At 49.5% G+C, this 25,476-nt stretch overlaps 2 protein-coding genes across 2 annotated transcripts in view; both read left to right on the top strand.

Annotated features, from left to right (window-relative positions):
* Positions 1–17,100, top strand: part of LOC142910727 (uncharacterized) — a 28,150-nt gene extending 11,050 nt beyond the window's left edge. Inside the window, exons 2-3 of the mRNA XM_076060123.1 lie at positions 1,905–3,044; positions 17,080–17,100. Coding sequence (XP_075916238.1) covers positions 1,905–3,044; positions 17,080–17,100 — 1,161 coding nt within the window. The remainder of the gene's footprint in view (positions 1–1,904; positions 3,045–17,079) is intronic.
* Positions 17,101–19,355: 2,255 nt separating this feature from the next.
* LOC142910743 (putative RNA-binding protein 46) lies at positions 19,356–24,148 on the top strand. Its single transcript, XM_076060138.1, has 2 exons — positions 19,356–19,396; positions 22,028–24,148. The coding sequence occupies exon 2, from the start codon at positions 22,191–22,193 to the stop codon at positions 23,328–23,330; it is 1,140 nt and encodes a 379-aa protein (XP_075916253.1). The 5' UTR covers positions 19,356–19,396; positions 22,028–22,190; the 3' UTR covers positions 23,331–24,148.
* The last annotated feature ends 1,328 nt before the right edge of the window (positions 24,149–25,476 follow it).

The raw sequence follows: 25,476 nt of genomic DNA on the forward strand, positions 1-25,476 counted from the left end.
TAAGCCTCCTGATTCTCCGACGTGGGATGCTGTAGCCGATGAGAGAGGGCCTGTCGATTTTTCTCAGCCGGCTTGAACACCTCCTCTGTCAGCCATGGTCTCTGGGGAGGTCTGGACCGTGTACCCAAAGCAGCCATTGCAGCTACATGAGCTACAGTCCTAAACCTCGCCCATTTCCCCTCGACATCAAGAGGAGTGGGGGACGATGCCAATCCCAGCCGCAAGCGATGATGAAATTCTCGTTTGTAACTTTCATCAGCTAGCTGAGACCATGCCACTAAGGGTTTGAATGGGGTCCTGGGTGTACACCCACCACCGGAGTGGAATAATTGCAGGTGCATCTTACAGATGACAAGTCGATGGTCAGTGGGCAGATCAGCTCCACGGTAGGTCCTGGTGTCAAGGACATGGGCCCGCATTCGCTGTTCCGTCACTATGTAGTCCAGCAGATGATCTTGCTTGGACCCGGCATGCATCCATGATGTGGTGTGGATGCGCCGATGCCGGAACAGCGTGTTGGTAATTACAAGCCCATGGGCTGCACAAAAATTTAGCAGCCTCCTGCCGTTGTTATTGAGCTGGTCTGCCCGATGCCTTCCAATTACTCCAGACCAGGTGCCAGCATCATGACCAACTCGGGCATTGAAGTCACCCAACAAGATGACTCTATCCCGAGGGGCCACTTTAGCCAGCACCTGTGACAGGAGGTCATAGAAGGCATTTGACTCATTGGCCTTGCTTGCATCCCTCCACGGATGTTCGTCTTTGGTGGGGGCATAAGTTACCATGACCACCACTCCTCACCTGTGGTTGATGGGAAGGCGAGCCCAAAGTAGCCTGGGGCTTACAGCTTCCCACAACTCATCACCACGCTCTCACACCCCTTCATTCTTTTATTCAGAAAAAGAGCCACACCCTGTTGTTTGGCAGTCTCCTGCCCCGTGTAGAGGACTGTCCACCCCTCATGGTGGCAGGAGCCAGAGCCGGTCCACAGGACCTCCTTATTGCCACAGAGATCCAGGCGGTACCGGTCCAGCTCTTGACAGAGGAGTGGCAGCCTCTCCTCCGCAGTGAGCGTTCGAACATTCCACGTGGCCACACGTAGTGGTTTTTTGTTGTTTTTGGAGGAGCCCCGAGGGGAAGGATTCAGTCTCCTGGCTTCGCCAAATGGGGTTTGGTCAGGAGACGTCATAGACGCCTGTCCCCCCGTGGCCTCCGGCACAAGCTTATTTATAAAATGTTGGTGGTTTAGTGGTAATTAATTGGAGGTGGAGGGGTTACCAGCCCCTCACACCTGTCCAGAGCCCCCACTTAGCCACTGTGGTGGTTACAAACGCCATGAGGGGAAAGGCCAATCCGAATTGGCCCTCCCCCCCGGCACTGCCCACGGCAGCGTTGCCCGTCCGGCACCACAAGGAGGTAGGGGGTTGTTTTGTCGGACACCACCACCATTACCACCAATTCTACCACCAACACTACCACCACCATTACACCACCACTACTACCACCACCACTAGCACCATTACCACCACCACCACTTCCACCACTTCCACCATTACCACCACTACTACCATACACTACCATCACTACCACCACCACCATTACCACCACTACTACCAGCAACGCTACCACCACCATTACACCACCACTACTACCACCACCACTAGCACCATCACCACCACCACTTCTACCACCACTTCCACCATTACCACCATTACCACCACCACCACTACTACCGTACACTACCATCACTACCATCACCACCACCATTACCAACATCACTACAATCACTGACCACCACCGCTACCACCAATACCACCACCACTACCAGGACTTTTGCGTGCTGAATGCTGGAATCTGATCCCGCGTCTCCTCCCTCTCCTCCGGCCCTCCCCCCTCACCAGCGGCCTCCCAGACAGCCTCCCCTGGCCCCGGCCCCGACCCCGGCCACGGCCACGGCCGCCCCCTCCGCGAGGGCTCGCTCCTCCTGGCCCATCTGGGTGCCCAAGCACTCCGCGGACGACGCCGGAGGAGGAGGAGCCGAGTCCCACGCGGCGCCCTCCAAGGTCGCTCGCCCGCTCGGCGACGACGCCGGGGGGCCGGGGCCCGCGCCGGGGCCTCCCCGCCGCGGCCGTCGTCTTCGTCGCCCCGTGACGCTCCGGGCTCTCGAGGGGGGGGGGCGCCGCCGCCGGGAGACTCCGGCGGTGGCGGCGCCCCCCCGGGAGAGCTGCCACGGCGGCGGCGGCGGCAGCGGCGGCGCCCGGACGACGCCGACGCCGGGAATCGGCCCGAGGGTCGCCCCGGAGCGCGGAGACGGCGGCGGAGAGTCGGGGCCGGCGCTCAGCGCTGACGAGGCGGCGGGCGAGGAGGAGGAGGAGGAGGCGGAGAGACGCAGGGAGGACGCGGTTGAACCGCGTGCGGCGTGGAAGAGACACTTCGACTTTTGGTGGCAGGGCATGGGCAGGAGGGGGAGCAGCAGGAGGGGCGGAGGAGGAGGCGGAGTGAGACGAGGAGGAGGGGAAGAGGAGGCCGAGGCGGCGATGAAGGCGGAAGAGGAAGAGGAGGAGGAGGTTTTGACCGGGCGGTCGCCGCTAAGCAAGCGGCGGGAGGCTGCGGCGGCGGATTGCCCGGCGGGACCGAATCCCGATCCCTGCCCGGGCTCCTCTACCTGCCGCGCTCCTCCGCCTCCTCCGCCTCCTCCGCGCTCGGCCCCGCGTGGGGCGACGTTCCATTTCTTCTCGCTGATGCCGTGGCCGCTGGCTGAGCCGCCACCACCGCCCACCGGGAGGCGCCGGGGTCGCGCTCTGGAGAAGCAGCGGCAGCGACGGAGACAAATTCAGCAACAATACCGGCAGCAGAGAGCGTCGTCATCGTCGTCCAACTGTTGGTCGTTCTCGGACGCATCGTCGTCGTCGTCTTCATCGCCGGAGGTGGTGGTGGAGGGTGACGAGGTGAAGGAGCGGAGGGACGACGAGGAGGAGGGGGAGGTGGTGGTGGAGGGTGACGAGGCAAAGGAGTGGAGGGACGAGGAGGAGGAGGGGGAGGTGGTGGTGGAGGGTGACGAGGTGAAGGAGCGGAGGGACGACGAGGAGGAGGAGGGGGAGGTGGTGGTGGAGGGTGACGAGGCAAAGGAGTGGAGGGACGAGGAGGAGGAGGGGGAGGTGGTGGTGGAGGGTGACGAGGTGAAGGAGCGGAGGGACGACGAGGAGGGGGAGGTGGTGGTGGAGGGTGACGAGGCAAAGGAGTGGAGGGACGAGGAGGAGGAGGAGGGGGAGGTGGTTGTGGAGGGTGACGAGGTGAAGGAGCGGAGGGACGATGAGGAGGAGGAGGGGGAGGTGGTGGTGGAGGGTAACGAGGTGAAGGAGCGGAGGGACGAGGAAGAGGAAGTGGTGGTGGAGGGTGACGAGGTGAAGGAGCGGAGGGTCGACGAGGAGGAGGAGGTGGTGGTGGAGGGTGACGAGGTGAAGGAGCGGAGGGACGAGGAGGAGGAGGAGGTGGTGGTGGAGCGTGACGAGGTGAAGGAGTGGAGGGATGAGGAGGAGGAGGAGGGGGAGGTGGTGGTGGAGGGTGACGAGGTGAAGGAGCAGAGGAACGAGGAGGAGGAGGTGGTGGAGTCTACGGGGGGCGTCCGCAGGCTGCTGCTGAAGTTTCGCGCTAGCCGCCTGCAGCCAAACGTCGACAGAGCACGAGACGAGGAGGAGGCGGCGGACAACGAGGAGGAGGAGAACGAGGAGGAGGAGAGGAAGACGAGGAGGATGAAGAAGAAGAAGAGGAGGGGACTACGGAGATCACGCAGTGCAACCGATGATGGCGACTGCAAGTCGGGCGACGAGGTGGAGGAGGAGGAGGAGGAGAGGGTGGCGAGTCTCAAGAGGGTGGAGGAGTGCCGGATTCTCAAGCAGATAGACGACATCATGGCTGAGATACACCAGCTGGAGGGGAGATGCAGGGTGAGGAGGAGCAGATGAGGTGTAGGGTGGTGAGGAAGGGCTGGGTGGTGAGGTGTAGGGTGGTGAGGAGGGGCTGGGTGGTGAGGAGGGGCTGGGTGGTGAGGTGTAGGGTGGTGAGGAGGGGCTGGGTGGTGAGGTGTAGGGTGGTGAGGAGGGGCTGGGTGGTGAGGTGTAGGGTGGTGAGGAGGGGCTGGGTGGTGAGGAGGGGCTGGGTGGTGAGGTGTAGGGTGGTGAGGAGGGGCTGGGTGGTGAGGTGTAGGGTGGTGAGGAGGGGCTGGGTGGTGAGGTGTAGGGTGGTGAGGAGGAGGGTGAGGAGACTCCAGGGCAGCGGGTGAGGGCGTTGGGAGTGGCTCACTCGCTCACTCGCTCGGACACTCAGTCACTCACTCAGTCACTCACTCAGACACTCAGTCACTCACTCAGTCACTCAGTCACTCACTCAGACACTTACTCAGTCACTCACTCAGTCACTCACTCAGACACTTACTCAGACACTCACTCAGACAGTCACTCAGTCACTCAGACACTCAGTCACTCAGACATGTACTCAGACACTCAGTCACTCAGACAGTCACTCAGTCACTCATTCAGACACTCAGTCACTCAGACACACACTGACACACACACACACACTGACACACACACTCAGACACACACTGACACACACACACTGACACACACACTGACACACACAGCATGATACACACACTGACTGGAGGAGGTGGAGCGTGGTCAACACATCTACGCCTGAAACATTTTAGAAAGAAGCGGAGAATACGGAACAACCCACCTGTTGTACATTTCGATTTCCGCGTTGCCTCTAATCTTCAGTCTTGCTGTGTATCCACCGTCAGCTGGAGCTCGCCTTCTATAGCGAGGATATCCATCATCTCCAGTTTGTGTGTCTTTAATCAATTGTCTCGGATATTTCTTGCTGCTCTCTATGTCTTTCATACATGCTGCTGCATTGACATTAAGGTTTCCGCATGGCCCATGAATCATATTTGCGGTCACTACTGCAAACAGATTTTGAGGCTTCCTCTGGATTTGGAAACTCGGCAGATATAACATCGATTTGGTTCGGATGATTTTTTTCTTTCAGCCAGATTAAAATATGAGCGTGGGGAAGTCATCTACATCATTAGACCACCTTTGGCAGTACCAAAATATAATAATAGGGTTTTTTTCCCCTTTTTTCTGGCAACAAAACTGAAACCTTTTTACAAGGATTCATGTTACAGCATTAACCACAATACCTGCAGTCAAAATGCAAACAAAACACACGCACTATGATCATATATGTGGCATTGTCCTTGAAACCGATTGGTCCACACCAAGGGACGGCTTTCTTGAGAGCCTCGACCCAATTGGTGCTCGACCAGAGGACGCCAAAAGGTTTCAGTTTTGTTGCCAGAAAAAAAAGGGGAAACCCCTATGATGTGGAAGTCCTCGTTTCTGCCACTCAGTTGAGTACATCCAGCATCTTGATTCTCCAAAAAACACGACTCTCAGTGAATGCTCTCGATGAATTTAACTTGCTTTTGTCTGAACACCCTGGCTGTGAAGTCGTATCGACGGCTGGGTGTCTGGCCGAATGAAAGTTTTTATTATTTTTGTTTTATTTCAGGCCAAGTTGGATTACATGTAAAGGTAATAAATAAGTCGGGGACATCCATACGCTCGAACGTATGACATGGCACCTTGAGCATATTCGTGCATGCGTCTAGGGCTTCCTGTGAACGTAGCAGACGCCTAGATGTTACAAGGGGGGGGGGGGGATGATGTTGCGCCATTGTTGGGCTGTATGCGTATTACCACGGGAGCTGACCTGTAATAGTGGACATGCGTCAGCAGGGGGTGGTGGACAGACCAGGTGGGACGAACAGGGCCCCCAGACCCCAAGAGGAGGGGGGGGCTGGGGGATGTTCCAGGGCCCCCTAGAGAGTCCCAGAAGGCTTGGCCAGGGGCGGAGAGACCCTGGAACGGGGATAAAAGCCGGACCCCTGAACGGGTTTGGCGGTCCTCGTCCACCTGAAGCTCTGAAGAAGACTCTGAGCGCTACCCTGAAGACCCTGAAGCGAAGAGCCCAGTGACCCTGGCTAGGGTCGGGTTCAGACATAACCAGTGTAGGGTTAGCGCTAGAACCAGAGTAAGGGCACCGTAGTGTGGAGGGACTGCCTCCTGAGGTTATCGGCTGTGAGGGGTCGTCACCCCTCTGTGTTGTGGTTCCCTTGTTGAATAAACGTGTTGCCTCCAGCGAACCGTCTCGCCTCATCTTGGACCCACTGCACGTGTAACCTGTGGTAATGAAACCTCTTGTCGCAAAAAATTAGCGGCGTGCGAACATGAAAGGTGTTAACGAAGTAAAAATAAATTTTGATTTTAAGCTTTCGTGACTGCTAGGAATTCATGTTCTTGGTTCTTTCGGTAAAGTCACCACGTAGAAGGGAAACAATAAAATAATAAAAATATAAAACAATACAATTCTCACGACGTTTCAACTGCAACACAAGCAATCGTCGTCAGATGTGAAAACCACAACAAGAAAAATAATAAAAATATAAAATAAAAATTCTCACGTTTCGACTGCAACACAAGCAATCACCATCAGGTGTGAAAACCACAGCAAGAAAATTTGAAAAAAGTGGCGCTTTTTTAACGTTAGCACCACGGAGAGCGATTTGACAGTCATTCAGATGGACGAGCCCATCTATGTTCGGGATAGAGGAGGGGGGAGACGAAAATAATGGATGCGGTCTGAAAGCCACCATAAGTGTGAACAATCATTTAAGACCCGAAATGGTTCATCAAATCCTTCCAATGATTGCTAAGCCAGAATTCCTTCCTCTCGGTTGAAATTGTCTCTGTGTATATGTGGATAGCCTCATGAACGAATCTCTCATGGTAGCCAGATGGATTGCAAAGAACCTCCGTCTTGGAGAAGTCAATGTCATGTGAGCCTACTGAATTATAAGTGATCTGCCACGGCCGAGGTGTTGGTCCTACTGTTTTTTAGGTCTGCATTCTGTTCACGAATGAGGTCCGAGACATGTTGTTTGGTTTCTCCAATGTAACTACTACCACAGAGGCAACTTTTTTTGTAGACGCCAGGGTACTGTATGTCCGGAATCACATCTTTTACAGACGGAACCAGATCACGGATTTTATGTAATGTGTTGAAACGAACCTGGATCTTGTCTTTAGTCAAGATTTTGGAGATCTTTTTTTGTGATCCCCGCAATGTAGGGTAAAGTGATGGTTTTGAAAGTCTCCTCAAGAGGGTCCTTCTTCATGGTTGGAGTGATAGCTTTGCGGATTGTGTAGTCGGAGTAACCATTAGCCTTAAGAGCTTGGTGTACGTGCTTGAGTTCACTGGCTATGTGTTCCTGGTCGGATATGCATTGGGCTCTATGGTGCAGAGTCTTGATGAGGGAATTCTTCTGGGATGGATGGTGGTGGGAATCCGGTTTCAGGTAAGCATCCGTATGGGTAGCTTTCCCGTAGACAGAGTGGCTCATTGAACCATCATTTTTTTTTTACCAATTCCCCTTTACAGTAAAATTGTAGACACGGCACAATATATACTTCTGAATCTTTATTTTTACCAACATTAAAAAAAAAATTCTCCGTTAAGGCAAAATTCTGAAATATTGGATTTTTTACAAAGCCTTGTGAATTTACCTTGTATCTGAACAAGTTAAATTTGTGCAAATATTTGTTTTCAAACGTAAAAATAACAAAGACATTGCTTACAAATATCAGCTCTATGTTTTCAAGTAAATACATTTTGGGTAGTGAATAAATTATAGTCTAAATAAGCTACACATGACGAATTGTAGGCAATTATAGTTATAATCAAATACATTTTTAAACAATCACGTGGTCCCTCTAGTCGCCGTTAGAGACAATCTGCTTGAAACAGTTTATCAACATATACGAATACATTGATTCGAATAAGCAGAGTTAATTTCCTATTTATGGCATGCCAGTTATGTGTCAGTTTTCGATATCAACATCACCTTATAAAAGAATAACATTTAAAGTACGCACAGACAAGTATTCATTCGTAATTATTGACAGGCATATTAACAAAATTGAATTACTGCAGTGAAATTGACTGCATCAGGTTACATCGTATTAACAAGAAGCTATTTTAAAAATACGCACCGCCTGCTTAACAGTGTATGTACAACAAACTATTGTAGTGTCATTCAAAACGAGTAGGCCATTTCATGCTTGCATCTGGGTCAAAATGTAGCAAATTCTAAACATTGCCAACAAATAATAGATCACGGAGTTTAGATCGCAACACAAACAATCGTCATCAGGTGGGACAACCACAGCAGCAAGAAGACAAAACTGCTGAAGTAGGCGCCTACTTCAGCGTCTTCTTCTTGCTGTGGTTGTCCCACCTGATGACGATTGCTTGTGTTGTGATCTAAACGCCGTGATCTGTTATGTTTCTACCCACGTGGTGACTTTACCGAAATAACTAGAGAGTGTGGATTCCTGCAGTCACAAAAGCTTCGAATCAAGATTGCCGACAAACTACACAACTGAGATGATGCATCAATCATCGCCCCCTACTGACAGGCTCTTGTCCACATGCAGGCCGGTGCAGGGCCACCACCTTGTACCAAACAGGGGCAGCTGCTACTTGGGGATGCTCTTCGAGCATCTCAGACGAGATACGAAACTCCGAGTTGCCGAGGCGATTAAGCAAGCACCATGTAAAAGCAATTATCATTAGAACATCGTGAATGCTTGGGAGCTTATTGGCTCTCGCTCCTGGTCAGAGATTGACCCAACCCACAGGTCCACAAAGACTGGCCGCTCGCTCTTACTCTGCAGGTTGAACCTAGAAATTGAGTGTTCAACTTCACATTCTTGTCATTAAAGGCCTGTGACAAAGGTGCATCTATTGTATCGACATCGTCTCTGGCTTACACATCTACCGGGTCTCCACTTGACTTTGTATTGTCTAGGAAGTCCACCCACACCTCCACTTCCACAAACTGCTGGGAGTTGCCTCGCTCTGCCTCACAGTCAGAATTCTCCTCCTGCTTCACGTTGCCTCCATCGATGTGAAGGTCCCATTTTGGAGTTGAATCTTCATCTTCACATTTCACCTTCACTTCTTCACATTTCACCATCACTTCTTCACATTTCACCTTCACTTCTTCGCTCTTCACCATCACTTCTTCCCTCTTCACCATCACCTCTTCATATTTCACCTCGATACCTTTAAAAGTGTCCAAGCTGGGATTTTCTTCCGGTTCTTGTTTAATGAGGGATGGGCTCATGGTGGCACTTTGACTTTCACAAGCTGATTTCAGACTCCACTCCTTGCAGATCTTCTGATGCTTCTGTGTTCTCTGGTGTACTTGAAGATTTGATGAATCTCCAAACGCCTTCCCACACACACTGCACTTGAAGGGTTTCTCTCCCGTGTGTGTTCTATGGTGTACTATAAGAAGAGATGAACGTGCAAATGCCTTCACGCACACACTGCACTTGAAGGGTTTCTCTCCTGTGTGTGTCCTCTGGTGTATTACAAGAGCAGATGAATATGCAAACGCCTTTCCACACACACTGCACTTGAAGGGTTTCTCTCCTGTGTGTGTTCTCTGGTGTGCTACAAGAGTACATGAATGTGCAAACGCCTTCATACACACACTGCACTTGAAGGGTTTCTCTCCCGTGTGTGTTCTCTGGTGTGTTACAAGAGCAGATGACCGTGAAAATGCCTTCCCACACACACTGCACTTGAAGGGTTTCTCTCCCGTGTGTGTTCTCTGGTGTGCTACAAGAGTAGATGAATCTGCAAACGCCTTCCCACACACACTGCACTTGAAGGGTTTCTCTCCTGTGTGAGTTCTCTGGTGCCGTGTCAAATCTCCAGTCCGATTCGTGCTGTATGCACACCGGTCGCATTGTTGCCTTGTCGTACCGAGCTGCGCTGAGTGCATTTGCTCCATCAGACCAATTCTGCAGAGGAAGCGTCAGAGGAAGCGTCAGCTGCAGACAGAAAAAAATAATATCCACACCATCTACACGTCAGTATCGATGCACAGAGGAAAGCATATATACACAGTAACACGTGTGTCTATACTTATTCATATATTCATGATATAGTGGAAAAGTGTCCCAAATTCATCACACGGGCTGTTATGGCACACAATGAGAGGGCAAATGGTTATAAACATGCCTGGAAGCCCTCGTATCTTCAAAATGAATGTTCACCAAAAGCTCCGAGCACACAATTTCAGCTGTCTGGCTACAAAAGGAATATTTATGAGAGCTAAATTCAGCTGACATAGCAAAGGGTGTTGAAAACAATACTATTTGTGTTAGGCAGAAATGCATAAATTAACGTTCAATCGCAACTTAGAGGTGTGAATCCAGGCTCAGATGTCCTTGAATGCTGGGATGAACAGTTCCGACTTCAGCTGCATGTGCGTGCTGTGTTCACCTCCTGTTTCCATTCTTACAAAGAGTTCCAGAGGAAAACAAAAATAAACTATTGTTTTGATATAACCTCCGTGTTCAATAGAGTTGATAGACTTTACTGCAAACACAAACTTGACACTGTCACACACTGGCGGTGGCGTGTCCAGAATCATGCCTGGCCACCTTCATCTGCTCAGCATTAATGCTTCCTCACTACACCAAGTAATTAATCGAGGATCAACGAACATAGCCGAGGCTAACTGGAGTTTGCGTGTCTCTCTCCGTGGTGAGATGTTAACTACCTCACCTGGTGTACAGGAAGTCGTGGGTTCGATCCCGACCGTGACGCCTGCTGTATATTTGGAGTTTGCGCGTCTCTCCGTATAGCGTCTTTGACCGATAGACATTGACACACGTATTCTTGTTTCTTTCAGTAAAGTTACGTAGACAGAAAATAACCATAACTGATAATACAATTACATTAAATAAAGACCACTTGTGTTGCGATCAAAACGACGTCAGTTTTTTTAGCTTTATTTACAATTTTTTTAAATTATTTTTATTATGTTATTTTAATTTAACTTTATATCTACGTGACTTTACCGAAAAAACCAAGAATATTAATTCCTGCAGTCACCAAAGTTTTAAGTCAAAACATTCACACACGTTGACAAAGCCTCACCTTGTGTTGTTGTGGGCAGGTCGCTTCTGATAACAAGAGCGGTATAGCAGCTCAAGCGGGCTTGGCCTGCTAACAAAAGAAAATAAAAACTGCGTGAATGTTTACAATAAAACAAAGTTACAAAGTGGCGAGCCGGGTGAAGACAAATTAAACTTAAGCGAGATAATTAAAGTGAATGCAATCAGGCGAGGGCAGGAGGCAAGGCCCCACGTGGCTAGGCCCCGCGTTGTAAAGTTCCAACCTGGACATCGATTCCCATGCTCGCTGCTACTCAACTGACATCCCTACGAGAGAGCGAGGCTCTATCTTGGTAAACAACAACAACCACCACAACCACCACCACAACAATCACAATCGCAATGAGAATTTCTCACATCAGATTTCAGTGCAGGAAGCGATAGCTTAGGAAACAGGAAGCGATAGCTTCCTGTTTCCTCGTGACGTCACGCGGCAGCAGGTGACATGACGTCACTTCAGGGGAACGAGACACGCTCCTCCCACAATGAGCTGCTCCGTAAATAAGAAAATTAGATTTCGATTTAAAGCTTTCGTGACTGCAATGATTCATCTTCTTTGGTTCTTTCGGTAAAGTCACGTAGAATGATAATAAAATAATAAATTGATAAAATAAAATAACACAATAATATTCTCACGACGTTTCGGCCACAACACAAGCGGCCTTCATCAGGTGAAGGGGGCGAGACTGTCTGGTAGGACAGTGCTGGAGTGAAAGAGCCACGTTCAGATACGGCCTTTAAGCTGTGTGAGAGGAACAAAGCGCCTTGACAAAGGAATTAGCATATAATTTAGCATTGAAATGGCTGAATGATTAGCTTGTGACTGGTCACAGAAATAGCTATGTTAAAAGTTAAAGCATACACACCCGCAGAGGCACCCATTGTTAAAGGGATTAGCATAGAATTTAGCATTGAAATAGCTAAGTTAAGGCATACACATCTTGACAATGGAATTAGCATAGAATTTAGCATTGAGATAGGTGAGTGATTAGCTTGTACCTGCTGCAGAAATAGAGCTTGTACCTGCTGTAGAAATAGCTACGTTAAAGTCAGAGCATACAGATTCACCGAGGCCCTTAGTACAAATCAAACAGGATAATTTAGCATTGAAATAACTAGGCGAATCCAGCATTGAAACAACTGAGTGATTAGCTAGTGACTGGTCACAGAAATGACTACACATCTGAGCTATTCACAGTACTATATAGTGAACCAATAAAAACTAAAATATAAATTACCTTCATGTTATCAATAAACTCTATATTCTCCAATCAGCTAAGCTACCAACAATAAGTCGTTATATATCACAATGCTATATGGCGAAAAAATGGGTGGATTGCCTTTGTCGGCTGAGAGGACGACAATATCATCCCTATTTTTTTATTGAGATAATTCAAAACGTTCGTCTTTGCTGATGTTGCTGGGTGGCAACTTAGCGTTTTTGAGGGTTGCAGCGATTTCAGATCTTGCTACGTCTGCAGAGATGTGACTCAAGCCCTTGAGTGCAACGTCGACATGGGCAATGATATCATTAACCGGTAAGTGTCTCGGTGTGACAGCAAAGTTTAGACCTTTGGCTAAAACGGATTTCAGACCATCACATATACAAGCACAGAGACAATTTCAACCGAGAAGATGGATTCAGGCTTAGTAACCACTGGAAAGATGTTTTAAATCATTTCTGTTCTTAATTAATTGTATTTTTACGATGACCTTCAGACCGCAGCTCTTTCGCCAGCATTGCCTCTTAATACCTCTCACACCATGGTTAATGGTATAGTTTTACAATATGGAGCATACTAGGGCCTCGCAGCTGTCTCTCTCCCCCTCCTCTGTTCCGACCATGGAAGAACTCGTCCGTCTGAACGGGGCCCGTAGCTATCCGTGGTGCTGAAATTTGAGGGTAAGAATCCACCCATTTTTTCGCCATATAGCATTGTGATATATAACGACTTATTGTTGGTAGCTTAGCTGATTGGAGAATATAGAGTTTATTGATAACATGAAGGTAATTTATATTTTAGTTTTTATTGGTTCACTATATAGTACTGTGAATAGCTCAGATGTGTAGTCATTTCTGTGACCAGTCACTAGCTAATCACTCAGTTGTTTCAATGCTGGATTCGCCTAGTTATTTCAATGCTAAATTATCCTGTTTGATTTGTACTAAGGGCCTCGGTGAATCTGTATGCTCTGACTTTAACGTAGCTATTTCTACAGCAGGTACAAGCTCTATTTCTGCAGCAGGTACAAGCTAATCACTCACCTATCTCAATGCTAAATTCTATGCTAATTCCATTGTCAAGATGTGTATGCCTTAACTTAGCTATTTCAATGCTAAATTCTATGCTAATCCCTTTAACAATGGGTGCCTCTGCGGGTGTGTATGCTTTAACTTTTAACATAGCTATTTCTGTGACCAGTCACAAGCTAATCATTCAGCCATTTCAATGCTAAATTATATGCTAATTCCTTTGTCAAGGCGCTTTGTTCCTCTCACACAGCTTAAAGGCCGTATCTGAACGTGGCTCTTTCACTCCAGCGCTGTCCTACCAGACAGTCTCGCCCCCTTCACCTGATGAAGGCCGCTTGTGTTGTGGCCGAAACGTCGTGAGAATATTATTGTGTTATTTTATTTTATCAATTTATTATTTTATTATCATTCTACGTGACTTTACCGAAAGAACCAAAGAAGATGAATCATTGCAGTCACGAAAGCTTTAAATCGAAATTTAACCGCCTCTTCGGGGAGGGATTCCACACATCCTTTAGATCATTCAACAGACTTCGGGATAAGAAGGCTCAACTAATCGAGTCTCTCACCTTTCTGAAGAGATGCCGCGACTCTAAGGTAATACCAACCGCATTTACACTAACCTCTGCTGTTGCAACTTCTCTCAATGCAAAACGAATTCTAGCTAGAACTAGCTTCGCTCTTATCTCGGAAAAAATCAGACTTACACGCACCGAACTCGATCAGTTAGACAAGACACTCTACAAATCACACTTAAAATTGACAGCAACAATGTCTACATCGGATTGGGAACATGTAGACAATATGACTACCTCTTCGGCTGCCACTATGTCGAACAAATGTAGGGACAATTTGATTTCCAAATTCAATCACCTCTCCAGCAAAAAATCGGATCCACACACCGAAAAGATAGACGTCAACAAAGTCGTAATTAATCGCAGTAACAGTTCCATTTCTGATGGTCTGAAATCCGTTTTAGCTAAAGGTCTAAACTTTGCTGTCACACCGAAACACTTACCGGTTAATGATATCATTGCCCATGTCGACGTTGCACTCAAGGGCTTGAGTCACATCTCTGCAGACGTAGCAAGATCTGAAATCGCTGCAACCCTCAAAAACGCTAAGTTGCCACCCAGCAACATCAGCAAAGACGAACGTTTTGAATTATCTCAATTAAAAAATAGGGACCAAAACGAGCAAAATAATTTCCGATTCAACAGCATTAATTGATGAGATCAAACAGTTCTCGTTGAAGCCCTCTGCTGCCAGACCACCAAGATTATATGGCCTTCCAAAGATACACAAAGAAGATACACCCCTTCGTCCCATCGTCTCTACTATCAGCTCCCCCACCTACAAACTGGCACGTTTTCTTGCTGATATACTGCGACCTTTCACTGGAAAAACCACCTCTGCGGTACTAAATTCTACTCACCTGGTATCGACAATCAAAGGCATTTCCCTGTCCCCAAACGACCTGCTTGTCAGTTTTGATGTGGTGTCCTTGTTCACCAAAGTCCCGGTACCTGACACCATCGCTATCATTGAAGACCTGGTTCATCAAGGACTGCATACTGATGTACCCCCCTGGTGAGACATTGCTTAACCAACACTTACTTCACCTGGAATGGAACTTTCTACAAACAAACTGAGGGCACCCCAATGGGCTCCCCCCTATCTCCGGTTGTAGCCAACGTATTCATGGAAAAATTTGAAACTGACGCCATCCAGACTGCCACTCTACGCCCGACCTTATGGAAGAGGTACGTTGATGACACCTTTGTCATCTGGCCACATGGCCAGCCTGCTCTAGACCAATTCCACGACCACATCAATTCCATACACCCAGCCATCAGATTTACCATGGAGGTCGAAAAAGATGGCAAACTACCCTTTTTGGATGTCTTAATTAAAAGAAGACATGATGGTTCAATGAGCCACTCTGTCTACAGGAAAGCTACCCATACAGATGCTTACTTGAAACCGGATTCCCACCACCATCCATCCCAGAAAAAACTCCCTCATCAAGACTCTATACCATAGAGCCCAATGCATTTCCGACCAGGAACACATTACCAGTGAACTCAAGCACGTACACCAGGCTCTCAGGGCTAATGGCTACTCCGACTACACAATCCGCAAAGCCATCACTCCAGTCATGAAGAAGGATCCTCTTGTGGAGCCACTCAAAACCATCACCTTACCCTACATTGCAGGGGTCACTAAAAAGATCTCCAAAATCCTGAACAAACACAAGATCCAGGTCCGATTCAACACAGTACATAAAATCCGTGATTTAATTCCATCTGTAAAAGATGCTGTTCCAGACATACAGTACCCGGGCGTTTACAAACTAAAGTGCCTCTGTGGTAGTAGCTACATTGGAGAAACCAAAAGACATATCTCGGACCGCATCCGCGAACACAAAGCAGACTTGAAACACGGTAGGACGAACTCCTCTGCCGTGGCAGATCACTGTTATAATTCAGTGGGCTCACATGACATTGACTTCTCCAAGACGGAGGTTCGTTGCAAACCAACCGGCTACCATGAGAGATTCGTTCATGAGGCCATTCACATATACAAGCACAGAGACAATTTCAACCGAGAAGATGGATTCAGGCTTAGTAACCACTGGAAAGATATTTTAAATCATTTCTGTTCTTAATTAATTGTATTTTTACGATGACCTTCAGACCGCAGCTCTTTCGCCAGCATTGCCTCTTAATACCTCTCACACCACGGTTAATGGTATAGTTTTACAATATGGAGCATACTAGGGCCTCGCAGCTGTCTCTCTCCCCCTCCTCTGTTCCGACCATGGACGAACTCGTCCGTCTGAACGGGGCCCGTAGCTATCCGTGGTGCTGAAATTTGAGGGTAAGAATCCACCCATTTTTTCGCCATATAGCATTGTGATATATAACGACTTATTGTTGGTAGCTTAGCTGATTGGAGAATATAGAGTTTATTGATAACATGAAGGTAATTTATATTTTAGTTTTTATTGGTTCACTATATAGTACTGTGAATAGCTCAGATGTGTAGTCATTTCTGTGACCAGTCACTAGCTAATCACTCAGTTGTTTCAATGCTGGATTCGCCTAGTTATTTCAATGCTAAATTATCCTGTTTGATTTGTACTAAGGGCCTCGGTGAATCTGTATGCTCTGACTTTAACGTAGCTATTTCTACAGCAGGTACAAGCTCTATTTCTGCAGCAGGTACAAGCTAATCACTCACCTATCTCAATGCTAAATTCTATGCTAATTCCATTGTCAAGATGTGTATGCCTTAACTTAGCTATTTCAATGCTAAATTCTATGCTAATCCCTTTAACAATGGGTGCCTCTGCGGGTGTGTATGCTTTAACTTTTAACATAGCTATTTCTGTGACCAGTCACAAGCTAATCATTCAGCCATTTCAATGCTAAATTATATGCTAATTCCTTTGTCAAGGCGCTTTGTTCCTCTCACACAGCTTAAAGGCCGTATCTGAACGTGGCTCTTTCACTCCAGCGCTGTCCTACCAGACAGTCTCGCCCCCTTCACCTGATGAAGGCCGCTTGTGTTGTGGCCGAAACGTCGTGAGAATATTATTGTGTTATTTTATTTTATCAATTTATTATTTTATTATCATTCTACGTGACTTTACCGAAAGAACCAAAGAAGAAGAAAATTAGAGTATGATTAAATTATGTGAATGTCACATGCGATATATCGTAGGTGCTGAACCCATCGCAATAAACCCGCGACGGCTTTAACGGATACATTATGTTAATGAGCCGCCAGTGACTGGGCGTAGCTTTGCCCAAATAAGGATTGGCACTGGAACGATATCGGCAGTGACGCAGGCGGAGGTGACGTCACGCTCAAGAGCGCAGTGGACGGGTGAGGGATGAATACCTTGGTGACATGACGTCACTATCGAGGTACACCTCCCCCTGGCGTTTCACGCCAATGAAGAAATGCTGAGAGATGACGTCACAGAGCGGGATTGGAGTTTAAGTTGATTTAGATTCATTTTCCATTGCTCCCTCCCTTGGGTGCGTGGGCTCAGCTACAACAACAACGTGGACATTATTGTGTATACAGTGTGTGTGTACACTGTGTGTGTGTACACTGTGTGTGTGTATATACTGTGTGTACAATGTGTGTGTGTGTACACTGTGTGTGTACACTGTGTGTGTATACTGTGTGTGTGTATACACTGTGTGTATACACTGTGTATGTGTACACAATGTGTGTGTGTGTACACTGTGTGTGTGTACACTGTGTGTGTGTACACTGTGTGTGTACACTGTACACTGTGTGTTTACACAATGTGTGTGTACACTGTGTGTGTGTACACTGTGTGTGTGTACACACTGTGTGTGTACACTGTGTGTGTACACTGTGCGTGTGTACACTGTCTATGTGTGTACACTGTGTGTATACACTGTGTATACTGTGTGTGTGTACACTCTGTGTGTGTACACTATTGTGTGTACACTGTGTGTACACTGTGTGTGTACACTGTGTGTGTGTGTACACTCTGTGTGTGTACACAATGTGTGTGTACACAATGTGTGTGTGTGTACACTGTGTGTGTGTGTACACTGTGTGTATACACTGTGTGTGTGTACACTGTGTGTGTGTGTACACTGTGTGTGTACACTGTGTTTGTTTACACTGTGTATATACACTGTGTGTGCACACTGTGTGTGTGTGTACACTGTGTGTGTACACTGTGTGTGTACACTTTGTGTGTGCACTGTGTGTGTACACTGTGTGTGTGTACACTGTGTGTGTGTACACTGTGTGTGTGTACACTGTGTGTGTACACTGTGTGTGTGTACACTGTGTGTGTACACAATGTGTGTGTACACTGAGTGTGTGTGTACACTGTGTGTACACTGTGTGTGTACACTGTGTACACTGTGTGTGTGTACACTGTGTGTGTGTACACTGTGTGTGTACACTGTGTGTGTGTGTACACTGTGTGTTTACACTGTGTGTGTGTACACTGTGTGTGTGTACACTGTGTGTATACTGTGTGTGTACACTGTGTGTGTGTGTACACTGTGTGTTTACACTGTGTGTGTACAGTGTGTGTGTGTGTACACTGTGTGTGTGTACACTGTGTATATACACTGTGTGTGTACACTGTGTGTACACTGTGTGTGTGTACACTGTGTGTGTACACTGCGTGTGTGTGTGCACTGTGTTTACACTGTGTGTGTACACTGTGTGTGTACTCTGTGTGTACACAGTGTGTGTACACACAGTGTGTACAGTGTGGGTGGGTGAGTGGGTGAGTTTGGCGCAGTAGCGGGTACAGGTGGTGCATCAGCCAGTCATCTCAGCCGTCTCAGTCAGTCGACCCGTGGCACCTGCTGGGCCTGCCCCGTGACTTCCTGCCAGCGGGCGTTCGACCCTTCACGTGGCCTCAAGGTGCACCTAGCCTGGCAGAAGCGTCGTGGTGGCGTCACCGCCACTTAGTGGCGAATGGCGGTTGTTGTTGTTGGCAAAAACAACTCCTTACCTCCGCGTGGTGCCGGACGGGCAACGTTGTCGTGGATAGTGCTGTGGGGTGGAGGGCCAATTCCAATCGGCCTCTTCTCTCAGGGCATTTGCGACCACCATAGCGGCTAATTAATTGAAGGTGGAGGGGCTGGTAACCCCTCCACCTTCATTTACTTAATTGAAGGTGGAGGGGTTACCCACTCACCCACCCACTCACTCAGACACTCACACATCCACCCACTCACCCAGTCGCCCACACACCCAGCCACTCACAACAATCGCCACTAATTGGCGGTGACGTCACCACGACGCATGTGCCAGGCTCACGTGGTTAGCAGTAATTAATTAATTAAGCCCCTCTCCACCTTCAATTAATTAACCCCTCCACCTTCAATTGATTACCCCTAACCACGTGACCCTGGCACAAGCGTCGTGGTGACGTCACCGCCAATTAGTGGCGATTGTTGTGAGTGGCTGGGTGAGTGGCTGGGTGAGCGAGCAGGTGAGTGAGTGGGTGAGTGGCTGGGTGAGCGAGCAGGTGAGTGAGTGGGTGAGTGGCTGGGTGAGTGAGTGGGTGAGTGGCTGAGAGATTGGGTGAGTGAGTGGGTGAGCGTGTGGGCATCTGGGTGAGTGGGTGGGTGAGTGGGTGGTGAGTGTGTGAGCGACTGGGTGAGTGTGTGGGTGGGTGAGTGAGTGGGTGAGTGAGTGTGTGAGCTGAGTGTGTGGGCGACTGGGTGAGTGGGTGGGTGAGTGGGTGGTGAGTGTGTGAGCGACTGGGTGAGTGAGTGTGTGGGTGGGTGAGTGAGTGAGTGGGTGAGTGAGTGAGTGTGTGAGGTGAGTGTGTGGGCAACTGGGTGAGTGGGTGGGTGGATGAGTGGGTGGGTGACTCTGTGAGTGAGTGAGCAACTGGGTGAACAACTGGGTGAGTGTGTGAGGTGAGTGTGTGGGCGACTGGGTGAGTGGGTGGGTGAGTGGGTGGTGAGTGTGTGAGCGATTGGGTGAGTGTGTGGGTGAGTGGGTGAGTGAGTGTGTGAGGTGAGTGTGTGAGCGACTGGGTGAGCGACTAGGTGAGTGTGTGGGTGGATGAGTGGGTGGGTGACTGTGTGAGTGAGTGAGCAACTGGGTGAGCAACTGGGTGAGTGAGTGTGTGTGCGACTGGGTGAGTGAGTGGGTGTGTGTGTAGATGAGTATGTGAGCGACTGGACGAGTGAGTGTATGAGTGGTTGGGTGAGTGTGTGGGTGGGTGAGTGGCTGAGTGAGTGGGCGAGTAAGTGAGCAAGTGAGTGGGTGAGTGGGTGAGCCAGCAGGTGAGTGATTGGGGAGTGGCTGAGTGAGTGGGTGAGTAAATGGGTGGGTGAATGTGTGAGCGACTCGGTGAGTGAGTGGATGAGTGAGGAGGGGTACTGCGGAGGGTGGGGGGGGTGTACCAGGGGTGAGGGGTAATGATTATTATACAGGGCGGTACAAAAGTCAGGACACAGTTTCTTGGGTTTCTCTTTAAGTTTATTGTGATTTTTCGAGTTTATATAGTTTAACACGTAGCAGGCTTTCGCGACCAATATTATTCATAATAAAGGTTTTTGGGTAAGATCGCGTTATTTATAAATGTGTCGTAACCCTCCACCACCTGACACGGCCAATCAGCAAAAAAAGTGTCACGTTGACAAAAGACAAATAATTCACTACTTTAGCCCACCGGTGTGTTGAAGAGTGAATCCACAACATTTACAGTTTGAGTAGTGTGACGTTTCGCTGGTAATTACATCCAGCATCATCGGGCAATTCGCCAGAATGGTAAAGCCCTCTCCACTTGCTCCCGGTCTTAAATAGAGCAGCAGCAGGGTGACGTCATCATTTAACTCATATCAGGTGCAGTGATTTGAGGCTGAGGGGGGGGGTATTGTAATTATATAATCGAATAGTAATCAGTCAATGGTTATGATTAGTAATGAGTTGTAGATTAGCAATTAGTTGTAATGTGTGTTAGTAATCCGTTAATTAGTATGTATTTCCCCTATAAGGAATTGTAATATGTATTATTTAATAATACGCTTCCAGGCCGCACTAAGCCTGTAGCTGTCAGAGCGATTAAAGTTATTTTTATTCCTCTCAATTTCAATGGATTCTCTAATTAGTCTTTGCCAGCAATAATTAGTTTTACACAACACTTCAACGTTATCAAAATCAATTGAGTGTCCTTGTTGACAAGCATGTTCTGCCACTGCCGACAGTTGTGTTTGAGATAATTTTATATTTCTCTGATGTTCTTTTAGTCTTACGCTCATGTTACGTACCGTCTGTCCAATATAGCATCTGCCACATAAACAATTAATCCGATATACACCTTCTGTTGATAATTTAGGTAATGCGTTTTTAGTGTAAGATACTAGTTTTTGAATTTTGTGTACTGTACCAAATCTTACTGTAATGTTTTGCTTTTGCAAAACACGGGCTAATTTGTCAGTTACTCCTGAGATATATGGAATTTTTATTGTTTTAACAATGTGATCGCTTTCAGCAGTATTGCTTTGCGATCGTGATTTGGCATTCAGTGCTCTGTTGATTTGAGCATTATTGTAGCCATTCTGTCCTAGTGCGTCTTTAACGTGTTTGATCTCTCTCACTAGACTCTCTCCATCTGACACTGTTTTAGCCCGATGTATCAGCGTCTTGATAAGAGAGGATTTCTGAGCTGGATGATGATGTGAATCTGCATTCAGATAGGCATCAGTGTGCATTTGCTTTCTGTAAACGCTGTGTGTTATTTTATCGTTTAGGCCATGTCCAAGCAAAATATCTAGGAATGGGAGTGTGTTATTCACCTCCATTTCCATGGTGAACTGGATGGCCGTGTTTTGTGCATTGAGATGATTTAGAAAATCATTAAGCGTATCTTTACCATGTGGCCAGACAACCAAAGTGTCATCCACATATCTAAACCAAAAAGATGGTTTTAATGTGAATTATTTGTCTTTTGTCAACGTGACACTTTTTTTTGCTGATTGGCCGTGTCGGGTGGTGGAGGGTTACGACACATTTATAAATAACGCGATCTAACCCAAAAACCTTTATTATGAGTTTATATAGGTCGCTCTGCTTAAACGCGTCTCTCTCTCTCTCTCCATCCATCTCTGTCTTCACTCTCTCCCTCTCTTCATATCCCCTGTAGGTTCGGGCCCGAGCGAGTTCCTGCCGGGGATTTGGCTCTTCAGGAGTTGATTCCCCCCGTGACTTTGTCGGCACGAGGCGACCGCGCGGAGCGTCAAGGGCTCCACCGGGCCCCAAGGCGCCGCCCCAGCACCACCGTAGCAGCCAAACCACCGGTGCTCGGCATGGCCTGCATGAAGAAGGTCCTGCCGGACCTCATGTTGCGCACGGGGTACAACATCGTCCGGGAGAGCAGACAGAGGAGGTTCGGACCGCCGCCCGACTGGCGGGGGCCCCCTCCCGCCCGTGGCTGCGAGGTGTTTCTGGGGAGGATCCCGCGCGACCTCTACGAGGATGAGCTGGTGCCCGTGCTGGAGACGGTGGGGAAGCTCTACCAGCTCTGCCTCGTGACGGGGCACAGCGGAGAGACCCGCGGCTACGCGTTCGCTACCTACGCGACGCTCGCCCAAGCCACGGATGCCGTCAAGAAACTCGACAAGGTAGAGATCCGTCCCGGACGCCGCATTGGAGTCTGCTTCAGCGTGGACAATCGCCGCCTCTTCATTGGGGGGCTGCCAGAGGACAAGAAGCGAGCGGAGGTGATGATGGCGATGAGCGGTGCCACGGAGGGCGTGGTGGACGTCAAGATGAGCGTCTGTTGCTGGGACAAAACCCTCAACCGAGGCTACGCGTTCGTCGAGTACGGGAGCCATCGCGCGGCCGCCATGGCCCGGAAGAAGCTCCTTCGAATCGCCTTCCGGCCGTGGGGCCGGACCGTCAAGGTGGACTGGGCCATCCCGGAACGGGCGGCCGCGGCCGCGGCGGCGGCGGCGGCAACGGAAGACGTGGAGGAGACGGAGCCGGCGGTGCCAGACCTGCTGCAGCCGGAGTGCACGGCCACAGGCAAGGCCGCCCACAGCCTATTTGGGAGCAGGGGGGCACGCACGTGGCTGTGGTGGGTACCTCTCCACCTGCGGCCCATGCCCGTGGCTCTCGAGGCGCTGCCAGAGGCGGCCGTCCTGTCGTGGGAGGGGCGGCTGCGGATGCTGTGCTGGACCACCGGCGTCAGCTACCCGACCTTCGAGCTGCACGCTCACTCGGGGCCCGGGATGCCCGCGGGCCTCCTCTATAAGGTGTCGGTTCCCGGGATGGGAGAAGGCGCCGGCATCTTCCCCGCATTTCTGAGCTCAAGCGAGGAGGGAGCGCGGGAGGTGGCGTGTCAGCTCATCCACAACATCCTCAGCGATGCGAATCCTCTGAGAAAGTGCCCAGCCCCCGCCGCGACACCGCCTCCCAGCCGCCTCTTCCAGGACCTCTCGGCTTAACCCGGCTCCTTCCCCATGACCCGGCAGGCGGTCGCCATGTACTGTACCTGCATCAAAAGCGACGTGTACCCGTAGCGACATGTGTCCATTGCAGCGGCGTTCGTCAGACCGCTGACGATGTTCTACCCACGAGCCCTCACTTAGCGTTCACTTTGAACCTCACGTCCATTGCGGCGTCCAAACTGCAAATTGCCCGGCCGCTCGCTCTCCACGTTCACGTCCCCGCACGCTCTCCACTCAGCCATCCGTCCCCTTTCCTTTTTACCTCGTGGGGGGGGGGGACCACCCCTGACTTCGTTTGACTTGTCGCTCCTTCTCACCGGACCACGCGCCGCTACCTCGCTCGCTACGCACGTCTCACCAAATGACTCTCCACGTTAACGTCTCGTCACTGTGCCGGCCCTTCTTGGCCACGATTCCGGATGGCGGCGTGACGGCGACGGAGAGAGATGTCGGCGAACGGCGACACGCCAGGACCCGGGACCCCACGCACGAGGCCCGAGCTCCGGGGCCGCTCCCCCTTATATCCCCCCAGGCGTGGCTAGGCCTCGCCTCTGGCCACGCCCTCTCGTGTAACCTTCCAGCAGGTTCCACGAGAGGGCGTGGCCAGAGGCGTGGCTAGGCCCTGCCTCCGGCCACGCCCTCTCATGGAACCCTTCGAGCAGGTGACCGGAGTAACTCGGCTAGCCCCACCTGTTGCCCTTGCCCCAGATGTGCCTCCTTCCCTGATTGGTTGTTACCTCTGTGGCCGTACCCCTGAAGCCCTTGCCAGGCCAGCAGGTGTCACCCTGTCAAGTCAGCAGGTGTCACCCTGTGATGTCAGCAGGTGTCACCCTGTGATGTCAGCAGGTGTCACCCTGTGATGTCAGCAGGTGTCACCCTGTCATGTCAGCAGATGTCACCCTGTCAAGTCAGCAGGTGTCACCCTGTGATGTCAGCAGGTGTCACCCTGTGATGTCAGCAGGTGTCACCCTGTGATGTCAGCAGGTGTTACCCTGTGATGTCAGCAGGTGTCACCCTGTCATGTCAGCAGGTGTCACCCTGTGATGTCAGCAGGTGTCACCCTGTGATGTCAGCAGGTGTCACCCTGTGATGTCAGCAGGTGTCACCCTGTGATGTCAGCAGGTGTTACCCTGTGATGTCAGCAGGTGTCACCCTGTGATGTCAGCAGGTGTCACCCTGTCATGTCAGCAGGTGTCACCCTGTCATGTCAGCAGGTGTCACCCTGTCAGCAGGTGTCACCCTGTGATGTCAGCAGGTGTCACCCTGTGATGTCAGCAGGTGTCACCCTGTGATGTCAGCAGGTGTTACCCTGTCATTACACTTTAATGAAAACCGACAACAGAATCCTTGAAGAAAAAGACTCATTCAGGTTTTTTGACATGTCGACGCCATTTCGTTTTTGAAAATGCACCGGAGAAAAATATATTTTGTTCACGTCGCATTCTGATGTCAGAACATTTGATTGTTTATCAAATTGAAAAACCCTTGAACAACTTTGCTGCACACGGAGATGTCCGTGCACCGCCTCGTTTCCACGGCCTCTATCCCGGTGCCATTTGTATTTCAGTTCTGTTCCTTCACCTGAAGAAGGCTACTTGCGTTGTGGCCGAAACGTCGTGATTTTTGTTTTATCTTTTTACTTACGTGGTGACTTTACCGAATAGAACCAAAGAGTACACATAGAGCTGTTAAGAGTTTGATGTTTTATTGATTTTCAGTTTAGGTGTTTTTTTCCGGTAATGTTTCTGTTGTTTATGTTTCAGTGGAAATAAAGTCCTTTAAAAGTATCTCTCCACTCTCTCTCTCCACTCTCTCTCTCCACTCTCTCTCTCCACACTCTCTCTCTCCACTCTCTCTCTCTCCACTCTCTCTCCACTCTCTCTCTCCACACTCTCTCTCTCCACTCTCTCTCTCCACTCTCTTTCTCTCCACTCTCTCTCTCTCTCTCCACTCTCTCTCCACTCTCTCTCTCTCTCCACTCTCTCTCCACTATCTCTCTCTCCACTATCTCTCTCTCCACTCTCTCTCCACTCTCTCTCCACTATCTCTCCACGCTCTCTCTTCACTCTCTCTCCACTCTCTCTCCACTATCTCTCCACTATCTCTCCACTCTCTCTCCACTCTCTCTCCACTATCTCTCTCT

The sequence above is a fragment of the Petromyzon marinus genome, unplaced genomic scaffold (genome assembly GCF_048934315.1).
Source record: "Petromyzon marinus isolate PM22_M1 ecotype Great Lakes invasive population unplaced genomic scaffold, UKy_Petmar_22M1.pri1.0 PM_G_Scaffold_15, whole genome shotgun sequence".
NCBI lineage: Eukaryota > Metazoa > Chordata > Hyperoartia > Petromyzontiformes > Petromyzontidae > Petromyzon > Petromyzon marinus.